The sequence below is a fragment of the Oncorhynchus kisutch genome, linkage group LG5 (assembly GCF_002021735.2).
Source record: "Oncorhynchus kisutch isolate 150728-3 linkage group LG5, Okis_V2, whole genome shotgun sequence".
NCBI lineage: Eukaryota > Metazoa > Chordata > Actinopteri > Salmoniformes > Salmonidae > Oncorhynchus > Oncorhynchus kisutch.
The window spans coordinates 69,135,805-69,153,146 of NC_034178.2; the positions used below are offsets into that span (position 1 = coordinate 69,135,805).

The 17,342-nt window shown below is 45.7% G+C and overlaps 1 protein-coding gene across 1 annotated transcript in view; it reads right to left on the reverse strand.

The window, feature by feature from the left end:
- Positions 1-17,342, reverse strand: part of grip2b (glutamate receptor interacting protein 2b) — a 223,823-nt gene that overhangs the window by 53,740 nt on the left and 152,741 nt on the right. Inside the window, 4 exon segments of the mRNA XM_031825732.1 lie at positions 8,935-9,074; positions 12,140-12,284; positions 13,330-13,475; positions 17,086-17,149. Coding sequence (XP_031681592.1) covers positions 8,935-9,074; positions 12,140-12,284; positions 13,330-13,475; positions 17,086-17,149 — 495 coding nt within the window.

Sequence of the window (17,342 nt, forward strand, 5' to 3'; positions counted from 1 at the left end):
GAGTGATTATACATGTTGATGAGAACCAGAACCCTCACAGTACTGTACAGTATGAGTGATTATACTATACATGTTGATGAGAACCAGAACCCTCACAGTACCATACAGTATGAGTGATTATACATGTTGATGAGAACTAGAACCCTCACAGTACCATACAGTATGAGTGATTATACATGTTGATGAGAACCAGAACCCTCACAGTACCATACAGTATGAGTGATTATACATGTTGATGAGAACTAGAACCCTCACAGTACTGTACAGTATGAGTGATTATACATGTTGATGAGAACTAGAACCCTCACAGTACTGTACAGTATGAGTGATTATACTATACATGTTGATGAGAACCAGAACCCTCACAGTACTGTACAGTATGAGTGATTATACTATACATGTTGATGAGAACCAGAACCCTCACAGTACCATACAGTATGAGTGATTATACTATACATGTTGATGAGAACCAGAACCCTCACAGTACCATACAGTATGAGTGATTATACTATACATGTTGATGAGAACCAGAACCCTCACAGTACCATACAGTATGAGTGATTATACATGTTGATGAGAACCAGAACCCTCACAGTACCATACAGTATGAGTGATTATACATGTTGATGAGAACTAGAACCCTCACAGTACTGTACAGTATGAGTGATTATACATGTTGATGAGAACTAGAACCCTCACAGTACTGTACAGTATGAGTGATTATACTATACATGTTGATGAGAACCAGAACCCTCACAGTACTGTACAGTATGAGTGATTATACTATACATGTTGATGAGAACCAGAACCCTCACAGTACCATACAGTATGAGTGATTATACTATACATGTTGATGAGAACCAGAACCCTCACAGTACCATACAGTATGAGTGATTATACATGTTGATGAGAACCAGAACCCTCACAGTACCATACAGTATGAGTGATTATACATGTTGATGAGAACTAGAACCCTCACAGTACCATACAGTATGAGTGATTATACATGTTGATGAGAACCAGAACCCTCACAGTACCATACAGTATGAGTGATTATACATGTTGATGAGAACCAGAACCCTCACAGTACCATACAGTATGAGTGATTATACATGTTGATGAGAACCAGAACCCTCACAGTACCATACAGTATGAGTGATTATACTATACATGTTGATGAGAACCAGAACCCTCACAGTACCATACAGTATGAGTGATTATACATGTTGATGAGAACTAGAACCCTCACAGTACCATACAGTATGAGTGATTATACATGTTGATGAGAACCAGAACCCTCACAGTACCATACAGTATGAGTGATTATACATGTTGATGAGAACCAGAACCCTCACAGTACCATACAGTATGAGTGATTATACTATACATGTTGATGATGATTTTATTTTAATAATTATTATTGCCTGGAATTTCAGGAATATGTTTTTTATTTGAACTTTTGATTTTTGAAGTAAATTACGATATTCAAAGATATACAGTTTTTACCCCCAAGCCATAAGACTCCTGAACAGATAATCAAATGGCTACCCGGACTATTTGCATTGTTGTCACACGTCTGTCCAAGGGTGGGAGGAAAATAGCAGACCTTGGTCATAAGTCAAATACTTTCAAATAGACAGTACATTATGAATCTGAAATATGTGAAAGTACTGGGGATGCTCTTGATTTAGCTTGGCGTTCTTTTGGCACGTTCCGGATTATTCCATTGGTTTCACTGTACTAAATCCAGCACAGCTCGTGTATGGGAAAGTATCTGAGACCTGTATTTGACCTTGCTAGGTCTGGAAAATGTATGCCGTAGTCTATTTGTTTATTTGTCAGGGCCAATGCCACAACAACACCCATTGCACAACCACAACAACAACCACTGCACGCTATTCAGCTACACAGTTTACTTCTACGCAAAAAAAAAACGTTTCCATCTCTGCCTGTGGTTCCTTCTAATGTAATGACAATCAGCATGTCATAAACAACATTTGATTTACCACCAGACGACTGCATTACAGCCTTAACTGTTTGTCCATGGAAACATTTTAATGTGATCATACATCATACTCATTTCTAAGCGGATCATTTTATTTAAACTCAGAGAAATGATCAAAGTGACCAATGCTGAAAACAGTTCAGTTGTTTTCCTTCATTGTACATAATGATTATTGTGTGGTTTTATGGGGAGTAAAACCTCAGAACCACATAGACCTCATAGCACATGAATTGGAAAGATGAGCTGTTAGGGGATTCTCTAAGACAACTAACAGTATGTATCTGTTGGACAGTGTTGGAGCCTGGACAGAGGAGGCAGAGGCCACATTGTTCTGTAGAAGCCAGAGCCGCAGTTGGTGCCAGCAGCACTCAGCTAGTCAGCTACAGCAGCACTCAGCCATCCAGCTACAGCAGCACTCAGCTAACCAGCTGCAGCAGCACTCAACTAGCCAGCTACAGCATCCCCCAGCTAACCAGCCAGCTACAGCAGCACTCAGCTAACCAGCTGCAGCAGCACTCAGCTAACCAGCTGCAGCAGCACTCAACTAGCCAGCTACAGCAGCACTCAGCTAGCCAGCTACAGCAGCACTCAGCTAACCAGCTGCAGCAGCACTCAACTAGCCAGCTACAGCAGCACTCAACTAGCCAGCTACAGCATCCCCCAGCTAACCAGCCAGCTACAGCAGCACTCAGCTAGCCGGCTACAGCATTCCTCAGCTAGCCAGCCAGCTACAGCAGAACTCACTAGCAAGCTAAAGCATCACTTAGCTAGCCAGCTACAGCATCCCTGAGTTAGCCAGCCAGCCACAGCATCCCGGAGTTAGCCAGCCAGCCACAGCATCACTCAGCTAGCCAGCTACAGCATCCCTCAGCTAAACAGCCAGCTACAGCAGCACTCAGCTAGCCGGCTACAGCATTCCTCAGCTAGCCAGCTAGCTACAGCAGATCTCGCTAGCAAGCTACAGCATCACTTAGCTAGCCAGCTACAGCATCCCCGAGTTAGCCAGCCAGCCACAGCATCACTCAGCTAGCCAGCTACAGCATCCCTCAGCTAACCAGCCAGCTACAGCAGCACTCAGCTAGCCGGCTACAGCATCCCTCAGGTAACCAGCCAGCTACAGCAGCAATCAGCTAGCCAGCCAACTACAGCAGCACTCAGCTAGCCAGCTACAGAATCACTTAGCTAGCCAGCTACAGCATCCATCAGCTAACCGGCTACAGCAGCACTCAGCTAGCCAGCTACAGCAGCACTCAGCTAGCCGGCTACAGCATCCCTCAGCTAACCAGATACAGCAGCACTCAGCTAGCCTGCTACAACATCACTCAGCTAGCCAGCTACAGCATCCATCAGCTAGCCAGCCAGCTACAGCATCTCTCAGCTAGCAGGCTACAGCATCACTCAGCTAGCCAGACAGCTACAGCATCTCTCAGCTAGCAGGCTACAGCATCACTCAGCTAGCCAGCCAACTACAGCATCACTCAGCTAGCCAGCCAACTACAGCATCACTCAGCTAGCCAGCCAGCTACAGCATCACTCAGCTAGCCAGTCAACTACAGCATCACTCAGCTAACCAGCTGTATCAAATTCACCAACCCTGCCTGGATTTATGTCTTTGTCAGTTTGTTTAAATGTCAAACTACAAATGGCTTGTTTACGTCTCAGATGTCCTCAAAATGTTTACCCCTTGAGGGTGTACGTCTCCTACTATGCAAATGTAGAGGACGTACAGTCCTGGCAAGGTACATTTAAGATGGTGGTACGGGTATTTGGCTAGCGGCTATTCGGCTGAAAAGCCGAAACATTTGTGTACACTATCCCTGATGCAGAGAAAATATTTGTAAAACAATCCCGCTTTATGCAACATCTTTTTGAGTGCGGCGCCAATCACACCTTTTATTGTCTGACTTTAGGGGTTTTATGCCCCAGACAAGCTTCTGGGAGATGATCCCCTTTTGATTAGGTGCAGGCTGACACCAGAGACCAGGCTGACACCAGGCTGACACCAGAGACCAGGCTGACACCAGGCTGACACCAGGCTGACACCAGAGACCAGGCTGACACCAGAGACCAGGCTGGCACCAGATACCAGGCTGACACCAGGCTGACACCAGGCTGACACCAGACACCAGGCTGACACCAGAGACCAGGCTGACACCAGATACCAGGCTGACACCAGGCTGACACCAGGCTGACACCAGACACCAGGCTGACACCAGACACCAGGCTGACACCAGGCTGACACCAGGCTGACACCAGGCATCAGGCTGACACCAGACACCAGGCTGACACCAGAGACCAGGCTGACACCAGACACCAGGCTGACACCAGACACCAGGCTGACACTAGACACCAGGCTGACACCAGACACCAGGCTGACACTAGACACCAGGCTGACACCAGACACCAGGCTGACACCAGAGACCAGGCTGACACCAGAGACCAGGCTGACACCAGAGACCAGGCTGACACCAAAGACCAGGCTGACACCAGGCTGACACCAGAGACCAGGCTGACACCAGAGACCAGGCTGACACCAGAGACCAGGCTGACACCAGACACCAGGCTGACACTAGACACCAGGCTAACACCAGACACCAGGCTGACACCAGGCTGACACCAGGCTGACACCAGAGACCAGGCTGACACCAGAGACCAGGCTGACACCAGAGACCAGGCTGACACCAGGTTGACACCAGAGACCAGGCTGACACCAGGCTGACACCAGACACCAGGCTGACACTAGACACCAGGCTGACACCAGGCTGACACCAGGCTGACACTAGACACCCGGCTGACACCAGAGACCAGGCTGACACCAGACACCAGGCTGACACCAGACACCAGGCTGACACCAGAGACCAGGCTGACACCAGGCTGACACCAGACACCAAGCTGACACTAGACACCAGGCTGACACCAGGCTGACACCAGACACCAGGCTGACACTAGACACCAGGCGGACACCAGGCAAACACCAGACACCAGGCTGACACTAGACACCAGGCTAACACCAGGCTGACACCAGACACCAGGCTGACACTAGACACCAGGCTGACACCAGGCTGACACCAGACACCAGGCTGCCACTAGACACCAGGCTGACACCAGGCTGACACCAGAGACCAGGCTGACACCAGAGACCAGGCTGACACCAGGCTGACACCAGGCTGACACCAGAGACCAGGCTGACACCAGACACCAGGCTGACACCAGAGACCAGGCTGACACCAGAGACCAGGCTGACACCAGGCTGACACCAGGCTGACACCAGAGACCAGGCTGACACCAGACACCAGGCTGACACCAGACACCAGGCTGACACCAGAGACCAGGCTGACACCAGACACCAGGCTGACACCAGAGACCAGGCTGACACCAGAGACCAGGCTGACACCAGACACCAGGCTGACACTAGACACCGGGCTAACACCAGACACCAGGCTGACACCAGAGACCAGGCTGACACCAGGCTGACACCAGAGACCAGGCTGACACCAGAGACCAGGCTGACACCAGAGACCAGGCTGACAACAGAGACCAGGCTGACACCAGGTTGACACCAGAGACCAGGCTGACACCAGACACCAGGCTGACACTAGACACCAGGCTGACACCAGGCTGACACTAGACACCCGGCTGACACCAGAGACCAGGCTGACACCAGACACCAGGCTGACACCAGACACCAGGCTGACACCAGAGACCAGGCTGACACCAGGCTGACACCAGACACCAGGCTGACACTAGACACCAGGCTGACACCAGGCTGACACCAGACACCAGGCTGACACTAGACACCAGGCGGACACCAGGCTGACACCAGACACCAGGCTGACACTAGACACCAGGCTGACACCAGGCTGACACCAGACACCAGGCTGACACTAGACACCAGGCTGACACTAGACACCAGGCTGACACCAGGCTGACACCAGACACCAGGCTGCCACTAGACACCAGGCTGACACCAGGCTGACACCAGAGACCAGGCTGACACCAGAGACCAGGCTGACACCAGAGACCAGGCTGACACCAGACACCAGGCTGACACCAGAGACCAGGCTGACACCAGACACCAGGCTGACACCAGAGACCAGGCTGACACCAGAGACCAGGCTGACACCAGAGACCAGGCTGACACCAGGCTGACACCAGGCTGACACCAGGCTGACACCAGACACCAGGCTGACACCAGACACCAGGCTGACACCAGAGACCAGGCTGACACCAGACACCAGGCTGACACCAGACACCAGGCTGACACCAGACACCAGGCTGACACCAGAGACCAGGCTGACACCAGAGGAAGGCCCAAACATGTTGGGAAATCAAGAGAAAAAAAATACAGTATATCACAAAAGTGAGTACATCCCCCTGTAAATATTTGAGTAGAAGAAAGAAATGACACTTTACTCACTTTTGTTGCCAGCGGTTTAGACATTAATGGCTGTGTGTTGAGTTATTTTGAGGGGACAGCAAATTTACACTGTTATACAAGCTGTACACTCACTACTTTACATTGTAGCGAAGTGTCATTTCTTAATTTCTTCAATTATTAACAAGAATGTGAGGGTTGTACTCACTTTTGTGATATACTGTGTATATATATATATATTTAGATTTTATTGTCACATACCATAGGTACAGGGTCCGTTATAGTAGTATGATAGGTGCAGTGTAATGTGTTGTTGTACAGGGTCAGTCATAGTAGTATGATAGGTGTTGTTGTACAGGGTCAGTCATAGTAGTATGATAGGTGTTGTTGTACAGGGTCAGTCATAGTAGTATGATAGGTGTTGTTGTACAGGGTCAGTCATAGTAGTATGATAGGTGTTGTTGTACAGGGTCAGTCATAGTAGTATGATAGGTGTTGTTGTACAGGGTCAGTCATAGTAGTATGATAGGTGTTGTTGTACAGGGTCCGTTATAGTAGTATGATAGGTGCAGTGTAATGTGTTGTTGTACAGGGTCAGTCATAGTAGTATGATAGGTGTTGTTGTACAGGGTCAGTCATAGTAGTATGATAGGTGTTGTTGTACAGGGTCAACCATAGTAGTATGATAGGTGTTGTTGTACAGGGTCAGCCATAATAGTGTGAGAGGTGTTGTTGTACAGGGTCAACCATAGTAGTATGATAGGTGTTGTTGTACAGGGTCAGTCATAGTAGTATGATAGGTGTTGTTGTACAGGGTCAGTCATAGTAGTATGATACGTGTTGTTGTACATGGTCAGTCATAGTAGTATGATAGGTGTTGTTGTACAGGGTCAGTCATAGTAGTATGATAGGTGCAGTGTAATGTGTTGTTGTACAGGGTCAGTCATAGTAGTATGATAGGTGCAGTGTAATGTGTTGTTGTACAGGGTCAGTCATAGTAGTATGATAGGTGCAGTGTAATGTGTTGTTGTACAGGGTCAGTCATAGTAGTATGATAGGTGCAGTGTAATGTGTTGTTGTACAGGGTCAGTCATAGTAGTATGATAGGTGTTGTTGTACAGGGTCAGTCATAGTAGTATGATAGGTGTTGTTGTACAGGGTCAGTCATAGTAGTATGATAGGTGTTGTTGTACAGGGTCAGTCATAGTAGTATGATAGGTGTTGTTGTACAGGGTCAGTCATAGTAGTATGATAGGTGTTGTTGTACAGGGTCAGTCATAGTAGTATGATAGGTGTTGTTGTACAGGGTCAGTCATAGTAGTATGATAGGTGCAGTGTAATGTGTTGTTGTACAGGGTCAGTCATAGTAGTATGATAGGTGTTGTTGTACAGGGTCAGTCATAGTAGTATGATAGGTGTTGTTGTACAGGATCAGTCATAGTAGTATGATAGGTGTTGTTGTACAGGGTCAGTCATAGTAGTATGATAGGTGTTGTTGTACAGGATCAGTCATAGTAGTACAGCACCCCTGGAGTAAATTAGAGTTAAGTTCCTTGCTCACATAATTCAAACCAGCAATCTTTCGGTTACTGGCTACGCTACCTGCCGCCATTAACTTTCCTGCCACCTCTACTGTAATACCTGTATCATCAGCAATCAGCAATCATCAGCAATGATGATCAGCAATGATGATACAGGTATTAGTCCTTCCTGCTTGCTCTTTCAGGTCTAGGCTGGGTTACTGTAAAAGATGATGAGGAGTCCTTCCTGCTTGCTCTTTCAGGTCTAGGCTGGGTTACTGTAAAATATGATGAGGAGTCCTTCCTGCTTGCTCTTTCAGGTCTAGGCTGGGTTACTGTAAAATATGATGAGGAGTCCTTCCTGCTTGCTCTTTCAGGTCTAGGCTGGGTTACTGTTAAAGATGATGAGGAGTCCTTCCTGCTTGCTCTTTCAGGTCTAGGCTGGGTTACTGTTAAAGATCATGAGGAGTCCTTCCTGCTTGCTCCTTCAGGTCTAGGCTGGGTTACTGTAAAAGACGATGAGGAGTCCTTCCTGCTTGCTCCTTCAGGTCAAGGCTGGGTTACTGTTAAAAGACGATGAGGAGTCCTTCCTGCTTGCTCCTTCAGGCTGGGTTACTGTTAAAGATCCTTCCTGCTTGCTCTTTCAGGTCTAGGCTGGGTTACTGTTAAAGATCATGAGGAGTCCTTCCTGCTTGCTCCTTCAGGTCTAGGCTGGGTTACTGTTAAAGATCATGAGGAGTCCTTCCTGCTTGCTCCTTCAGGTCTAGGCTGGGTTACTGTAAAAGACGATGAGGAGTCCTTCCTGCTTGCTCCTTCAGGTCAAGGCTGGGTTACTGTTAAAAGACGATGAGGAGTCCTTCCTGCTTGCTCCTTCAGGTCAAGGCTGGGTTACTGTTAAAAGACGATGAGGAGTCCTTCCTGCTTGCTCCTTCAGGTCTTGGCTGGGTTACTGGAAAAGCCCTTTTTGGCAGCTACTGTTATAAAAAAACGTATTTTATTAATGAACTCGATTGATTGATTTTGTGAACACTTACTGTCAACCTGTTTTTTGATCTTGAGTGTGACCGTCTCCCCGGCCATCTGTAGCAGGTGAATGGCCTCGCTGAGCGGCTTTCCCTTCAGACTGACACTGTTGATAGCCAGGATACGATCTCCCACATGGATGGCTCCGGTCCTACGGGGAAGACGACAGGTTAAATGGTGTCAGGGTCTCAGAGTAGGAAAGCTGATCCAGGATCATAATAATGTATTTTAGATCATGATGAATAAGATTATATAGAAAGGGGGGAACCTGATTCTAGATCAGTATAAATTATTATGGGTCCTGGAATGTTGACAAATAGCTTAAGTGGGACCAGCCAGGTCGTTTTTCACGATAACGTGACCTGACCAGGAAAATCTCTAGTCAGGAAATAATTGGTGGGAAAACTCCAGGCCCTATTTTATGGAGATGGTAAATTAGAGAGGATTTATTTGATGGCAGTACTGTTATATAATTGTGCCTATAAGATGGATCATGATGATTTGTCATGGCCTCGTGTTTAACCCATCCAACATACCTAATGATTTCATGTAATCAATTATTTTCATAGGTACAATCCCTTTACTAAAAGAGATCCTGTTTAAAAAACATTTGTTGTTTATATAACAGCCGTAAACATGCAGAATAGCTCTGCCCGTTAAGTTGACCCAAAAGTCCCACTCTGGTAGAAATGAAAACAGATTCCCTTATCTGGTTAGATATACACAAACATATGAGTCAAGATGTGAGCGTGTGCCAATGAGTCACAAGCTGCAGGAACAGCGATCATGATCGAGGTCAAACAATGATAAGCCTCTGTCTGTCTGTCTGTCTGTCTGTCTGTCTGTCTGTCTGTCTGTCTGTCTGTCTGTCTGTCTGTCTGTCTGTCTGTCTGTCTGTCTGTCTGTCTGTCTGTCTGTCTGTCTGTCTGTCTGTCTGTCTGTCTGTCTGTCTGTCTGTCTGTCTGTCTGTCTGTCCCCTGTCTGTCTGTCTGTCTGTCTGTCTGTCTGTCTGTCTGTCTGTCTGTCTGTCTGTCTGTCTGTCTGTCTGTCTGTCTGTCTGTCTGTCTGTCTGTCCCCTGTCTGTCTGTCCCCTGTCTGCCTGTCTGCCTGTCTGTCTGTCCCCTGTCTGTCTGTCCCCTGTCTGTCTGTCTGTCTGTCTGTCTGTCTGTCTGTCTGTCTGTCTGTCTGTCTGTCTGTCTGTCTGTCTGTCTGTCTGTCTGTCTGTCTGTCTGTCTGTCTGTCTGTCTGTCTGTCTGTCTGTGATCTCTGACAAGGCGATACGATAGAGCCTCCACTCTGTTGATGCTATAAACAGACCTGGGTTAAAGAAGTATTTGTTTTCTATCAAATATTTAGAGTGTTGGATTCAGGACGCTTTGGGGTTTGCACTTTTGGGGACTATTCTATTGGTTACATTGCACCAGAAAATCTCTCAATCAAGTGCGGCTAAAGTATGAAATATTTGAAAATACTATTTGAAACCAGGTCTACACAAAAAACAGGACAAATAATATAAATAAACTTAAATGCATGTTGATCAAAATGTACATAAGCTAGCGGCATGGGACTGGTGTTGACCTGGGTTCAAATAGTATTTGAAATCATTTCAAATACTTTTATCTGGGCTTGTTTGAGCTTGTCTGATGCAATGGAACCAATATAATTGTGACAAAACTGTAAACCCCGCCCATCTGGCACTCCAGGCAGGCTAAAGCAAACACTAATAAATTTGGAATACTATTTGAACCCAAGTCTGTGATTGATGGTCTGTATGAGAACAGAATGCTATGAGCAGTGTAGAAGGGAATCAGATGGTCTCTCATGGAGACTGAAAGGCTTTCTTCAGTTCACATGTTAGAGGAGCACATAGGCCATGTGTCGTAGGCACGCATTCACACACACAGACACAGACACAGATAGACACACACACACACGCAGCCACACACACACACACACACACACACACACACACACACACACACACACACACACACACACACACACACACACACACATTGTGGTTGGTGGGCGTTAAAAGTTAAATCCTTGTCAATCTATTAAAAGACGAGAGGTTGTGATCTCTGGCTGCGTGGGAGATAGGGGGGACAGAGGGGGTGAGCTTGAATTGAATTGTATTGAGAGAAGTTAGAGAGAGAGAGAGGTTAAGAAAAAGAGAGATTAAGAGAGAGATTAAAAGAGAGAGAGAGAACGAGAGAGAGAGAGAGAGAGAGATTAAGAGAGAGAGAGAGAGAGAGAGGTTAAGAGAGAGAGAGGTTAAGAGAAAGAGGTTGAGAGAGAGAGAGGGGGAGAGGTGGGGGAGGTTAAGAGAGAGTTTAAGAGAGAGAGAGTTTAAGAGAGAGAGAGAGAGAGGTTGAGAGAGAGAGGTTAAGAGAGAGAGAGAGAGAGGGGGGGAGAGGTGGGGGAGGTTAAGAGAGAGTTTAAGAGAGAGAGAGAGAGGTTGAGAGAGAGAGGTTAAGAGAGAGAGGTTAAGAGAGAGAATACCATTGTAAATACAACCCATATTTATGCTTATTTATTTTATCTTGTGTCCTTTAACCATTTGTACATTGTTAAAACACTGTATATATATATAATATGACATTTGTAATGTCTTTACTGTTTTGAAACTTCTGTATGTGTAATGTTTACTGTTAATTTTAGTTGTTTTTCACTTTATATATTCACTTTGTATGTTGTCTACCTCACTTGCTTTGGCAATGTTAACACATGTTTCCCATGCCAATAAAGCCCTTGAATTGAATTGAATTGAGAGAGAGAGAGAGGGGGGGGGGAGAAGGAGGGAGGAGGGGGATGTAGTGTGTTCTGACTCCATAAGGTAGAGAGGGGTGAAGAGGGCCAGGGCCTGCATGGCCAGCCCCACAAAGGGCCCTTGACCGTGGGGCTAGAGTTGACCTGTATGCCTCTTGCCGACCCTGTGTCTCTTTCACAAATACTATTTCCTTCCCACTCCTTTCTGAAAATGTATTTGAGAAGAAGGTCTTGAGAACACCAGGGTCAGAGGACGGGTTGACTCTAGCCCCACAGTCAGGAGCCTTTGTGGGGCAGGCCCCAGCCAGGGAAGCAAGATCCCAGGGTCCACTGTCTCACCTCTCAGCCAGGCCCACTTGGTGAGGCTGGAGATGAAATGCTGGCCCCTGTCCCTTTGTCCTTCTGTCCCCTCTGTCCCCACTGCCCCCCTGGCCCTGTCGGTCTCACCTCTCAGCCAGGCCCCTCTTGGTGAGGCCAGAGATAACGATCGGGTCAAATGGCTCCTCTGTGCCTGAGATGGTTATGCCCAGGGGGCCTCCATATCTCTTCAGCTCCACCGTATAGATGATAGAACCAGACGTCTCCTGTTCATCTAGGGGGGGGGGGGGGGGGGTAAGAGAGAGGGAGAGGGAAGAGAGGGAGGGAGGAGAGACCATTAGAGAGAGGGGGGTGGGGGTGACTTCAGGGTATACAGGAAATCAGAGAGAAAGAAAGAGAGTGAGAGACAGAGAAAGTGAGAGGAAGGAAGGAAAGAGAGATACTCTATATATATAGAGAGAGAGAGAGAGAGAGAGAGAGAGAGAGAGAGAGAGACAGAGAGAGAGAGAGAAAGAGAGAGAGAGAGAGAGAGAGAGAGAGAGAGAGAGAGAGAGAGAATGAGAGAGGGGAGAGATTCAGGGCATAGCTACACTTTAAGGTAATCACACAGCTCCTTAGACATACTAAAAATCCAGAATTCACAGGCAGGCAGAAAGCAATACAATTTCAATAATGTCTGACGGATGTTCATCCTCCACACAGTATAAGAAATGCACAGAGGAAATGAAAATGTCCCTTTTATAATATACCCGTGATGGCTTTATTCTTAGAATTAGGACATGTGTGAAACGCGTCTGCAGATCCCACCAATGGAGAGAAAGGAGGGAGAGAAAAGGCTCGGAGGAAAACAGAGGAGAGGAAGACAACTGAGTCATCTGCTGCTACAGGAAATGCTTCTATGCTTTCATATCAGACAGCAAAGCTATAAACCTATCCACTATTTACAGATTAAACTGCTATTTATAGAGCTGCATCTGATATTTGGTAGAGAGTATGATCTATATAACACTATAGTATTGAATCATGCCATTTGTGTGTCTAAAACACTACAATACTGGTGGGTGATAGCTTGTTGAATCAGGATTGTGTTTGGCAGAAGAAGAACATGGTTGTGGCTATGTGTAGACAATACTGCCACTGTGTGGTGAAGTCTGGTACTGAATGAGTTTTTCTTTGCCACAGTGCTTCTGCTTCTGTTTATTATTTGGGATGTGATTGATTGATTCATCAGTATTTATATATGTCCTCTCTATATACCATACTCCTGTTACATACACTACTTCCTAACTGCCTCCCAGCCAGGCTCCAAGCAGGCTCACCTGAGTTGTCCTCGTCCTTGCGGATCTTGAGTTTGACCAGGTCCTCTGCCTGTTGTAGGATCTGACAGGCGTCTTCCATGGAACAGTTCTCCAGTCTGATGTTGTCTATGGCCAGCAGCTTGTCACCTGGCTCCAGGGTACCAGTCCTGGGTAGAGGGAGAGAGGGAGAGAGAGACAAAGAGAGAGAGAGAGGGAGAGAGAGAGAGAGAGAGAGAGAGAGAGAGAGAGAGAGAGAGAGAGAGAGAGAGAGAGAGAGAGAGAGAGAGAGAGAGAGAGAGAGAACATCTTCACTATCTCATCCTGGAATATCCAAGGCCTGAGATCATCTACCTTTGGCCTAAAGAGCAGGAACCTGGACTTCATCAAATACATTTGAAATTCATCCAACAAGAAACATGGTATAGAGGAGATGGACCCACTGGTTGCCCTCTAGGTTACAGAGAGCTGGTAGTCCCATCCACCAAACTACCAGGTGTGAAACAGGTGTGAAACAGGGAAGGGACTCAGGACATATGATAATATGGTATAGAGCAGATCTAACTCACTCTATTAAGTTAATCAAAACAGAAACACGTTACATCTAGCTAGAAATTCAAAAAGAAAAGATCTCAAGAGAGAAAAATGTCCACCTGTGTGCTACCTATATTCCCTCCACTAGAATCCCTATACTTTAATGAAGACAGCTTCTCCATCCTAGAGGGAAAGATCAATCATTTCCAGGCCCAGGGACATGTACTAGTCTGTGGTGACCTTAAGAACCTGACACCCTCAGCACACAGGGGACAAACATCTACCTGGAAGTGACATCATTCCCTCCCCCATATGCCCCTCTAGACACACATATGACAACATAACCACACCTATGACAACCTAACCAACAAAAACGGGTCACAACTCCTGCAGCTCTGTTTCATACTGGGTAGGTACACTGAACGAAAATATCAACGTAAAATGCAATGGTCGTAAAGTTTTTACTGAATTTCAGTTCATATAAGGAAATCAGTTAATTGAAATAAATTAATTAGGCCCTAATGTATGGATTTCTGTTGGTCACAGATACCTTTAAAAAAAAGATAGGGGTGTGGATCAGGAAACCAGTGGGTATCGGGTGTGACCACGTTTCGCCTCTTGCAGTGCTTTCACATAGAGTTGATCAGGCTATTGATTGTGGCCTGTGGAATGCTGTCCCACTCCTCTTCAATGGCTGTGAGAAGTTCCTCGATATTTGGGGGAATTGGAACATGCTGTTGTACATGTTGATCCAGAGCATCCCAAACATGCTCAATGGGTGACATGTCTGGTGAGTATGCAGGCCATGGAAGAACTGGGACATTTTCAGCTTCCAGGAATTGTGTACAGATCCTTGCGACATGGGGTCATGCATTATCATGTTGAAACATGAGGTGATGGAGGTAGATGAATGGCACAACAATGAGCCCTAGGATCTCGTCACGATTTCTCTGCACATTCAAATTGCCATCGGTAAAATGCAATTGAGTTTGTTGTCCGTAGCTTATACCTGCCCATACCATAACCCCACCACTACCATGGGGCACTCTGTTCACAACGTTGACATCAGCAAACCGCTCGCCCACATGATGCCATAACGCTCTCTGTCATCTGCCCGGTACAGTTGAAACCAGGATTCATCCATAAAGAGCACACTTCTCCAGTGTGCCAGTGGCCATCGAAGGTGAGCATTTGCACACTGAAGTTGGTTACGAGACCGAACTGCAGTCAGGTCAAGACCCTGACGAGGTCAACGAGCACGCAGATGTGCTTCCTGAGACAGTTTCTGACAGTTTGGGCAGAAATGATTTGGTTGTGCAAACCAACAGTTTCACCAGCTGTCTGGATGGCTGATCTCAGACAACACTGCAGGTGAAGAAGTTGGATGTGGAGGTTCTGTGCATGCGTGGTTACACGTGGTCTTCGGTTATGAGGCTGGTTGGACGTACTGCCACATTTTCTAAAATGACATTGGAGGTGGCTTATGGTAGAGAAATTAATATTCAATTCTCTGGGAACAGCTTTGGTGGACATTCCTGCAGTCAGCATGCCAATTGCACACTCCCTCAAAACTTGAGACATCTGTGGCATTGTGTTGTGTGATAAAACGGCACATTTGAGAGTGACCTTTAATTGTCCCCAGCACAAGGTGCACCTGTGTAATTATCATGCTGTTCAATCAGCTTCTTGATATGCCACACATGTCAGGTGGATGGATTATCTTGGCAAAGGAGAAATGATTATATGCTCATCAATGCTCATTAATTAACAGGGATGTAAACACATTTGTGTACACAATTTGAGAGAAATACGATTTTGTGGGTGTGGAAAATATTTAGGACCTTTTATTTCAGCTCATGAAATATGGGACCAACCCGTTTATATATTTTTTTGTGTATATAATGGTAGGCTTTGAGGGGACTCCTACAGTAGGTACACCTATAGCTCATCTCTAGCCAGTAGTACTGTAGACTACTTTATCACCGACCTCAACCCAGAGTCTCTCTGAGCGTTCACAGTCAGGCCACTGACACCCCTATCAGATCCCAGCAAAATCACACTCTACTTGAACAGAGTAATAATCAACCATGAGGCATCGAAGCCCAACAAACTGCATACTATTAACAAATGCTATAGATGGAAGGAAGGTAGTGTAGACACCTACCAGAAAACTATTGGCCAACAACAAATTAGACAACTTTATTAGACAAAAAAATGTTTTCCTGCAAGGCGTAAGGTGGTGTAAACTTAGCAGTAGGAAGCCTGAACAGTATAGTTTATCTATTAGCTAACACATCAAAAGTAAATTCCATCAGAAAACCTAAGAAAATTAACAACAATGACAAATGGTTTGATGAAGAATGCAAAAAACATAAGAAAGAAATTGAGAAACCTGTCCAACCACAAACATAGAGACCCAGAAAACCTGAGCCTACTCCTTCACTATGGTGAATCACTGAAACAATGCAGAAATACACTACGGAAAAAGAAGGAACAGCACGTCAGAAATCAGCTCAATGTAATTGAAGAATCCATAGAAAATTGGAAAACACGAAACAAACAACAACACAAAGAATTATCTATCCAAAATGGAGATGTATGGGTAAACCACTTCTCCAATCTTTTTGGCTCTATAACAAAGAACAAATAGCAAAAACATATACATGATCAAATACAAATCTTTGAATTAACTATTAAAGACTACCAGAACCCACTGGATTCTCCAATTAAATTGAATAAAATATACGACAAAATACAAACACACCAACCCAAAAAAGCCTGTGGATTTGACGGGATCCTAAATAATTAAATATACAGACCACAAATTCCCATTGGCTATACTTAAACTCTTTAACATCATCCTCAGCTCTGGCATCTTCCCCAATATTTGGAACCAAGGACTTGTGGAGACTCCAATAAGACTCCAATAACTACCGGGAGATATGCACCAACAGCAACCTTTGGAAAATCCTCTGCATTATCATTAACAGCAGACTTGTACATTTCCTCAGCAATTTTTTATTTTATTTGACAGTGAAGCTGAGAGGTCAAATACGTATATATGTTAAGTATATATGTTTCTACTGCCAAGTTTACACCTTCACTAATTAATTAATAATAATAATAATAATAATCATTACAGTGAACTGTCTCTCTCTGTAGGAGAACAACATGAACCGTCACAAGCTCAAACAATTGAACCCAAGTCATTAGTCTGTGGCCTGAAGCCATCCATACCGACCGTACCTGTGAGCCATACTGCCTTTCTTTATGTCTGAGATGATTAGAGGCTCTCCAGACTTCTTACTGGCTGTCAGGGAGGAGAGGTAACAGTGTTAGTATTTGGTGCTTTTTCAACAGACATAAGATGAGAGACTGCATATTGTGGTGGGGGAACTCTAGTGGCATTACACTTTCAAATAAATAACCTCATTAATACTTCATTTCCTCTGACATGTACTGTTCATGGCTAGGTTTATAAGGGTTATGTACTGGGTTTATGT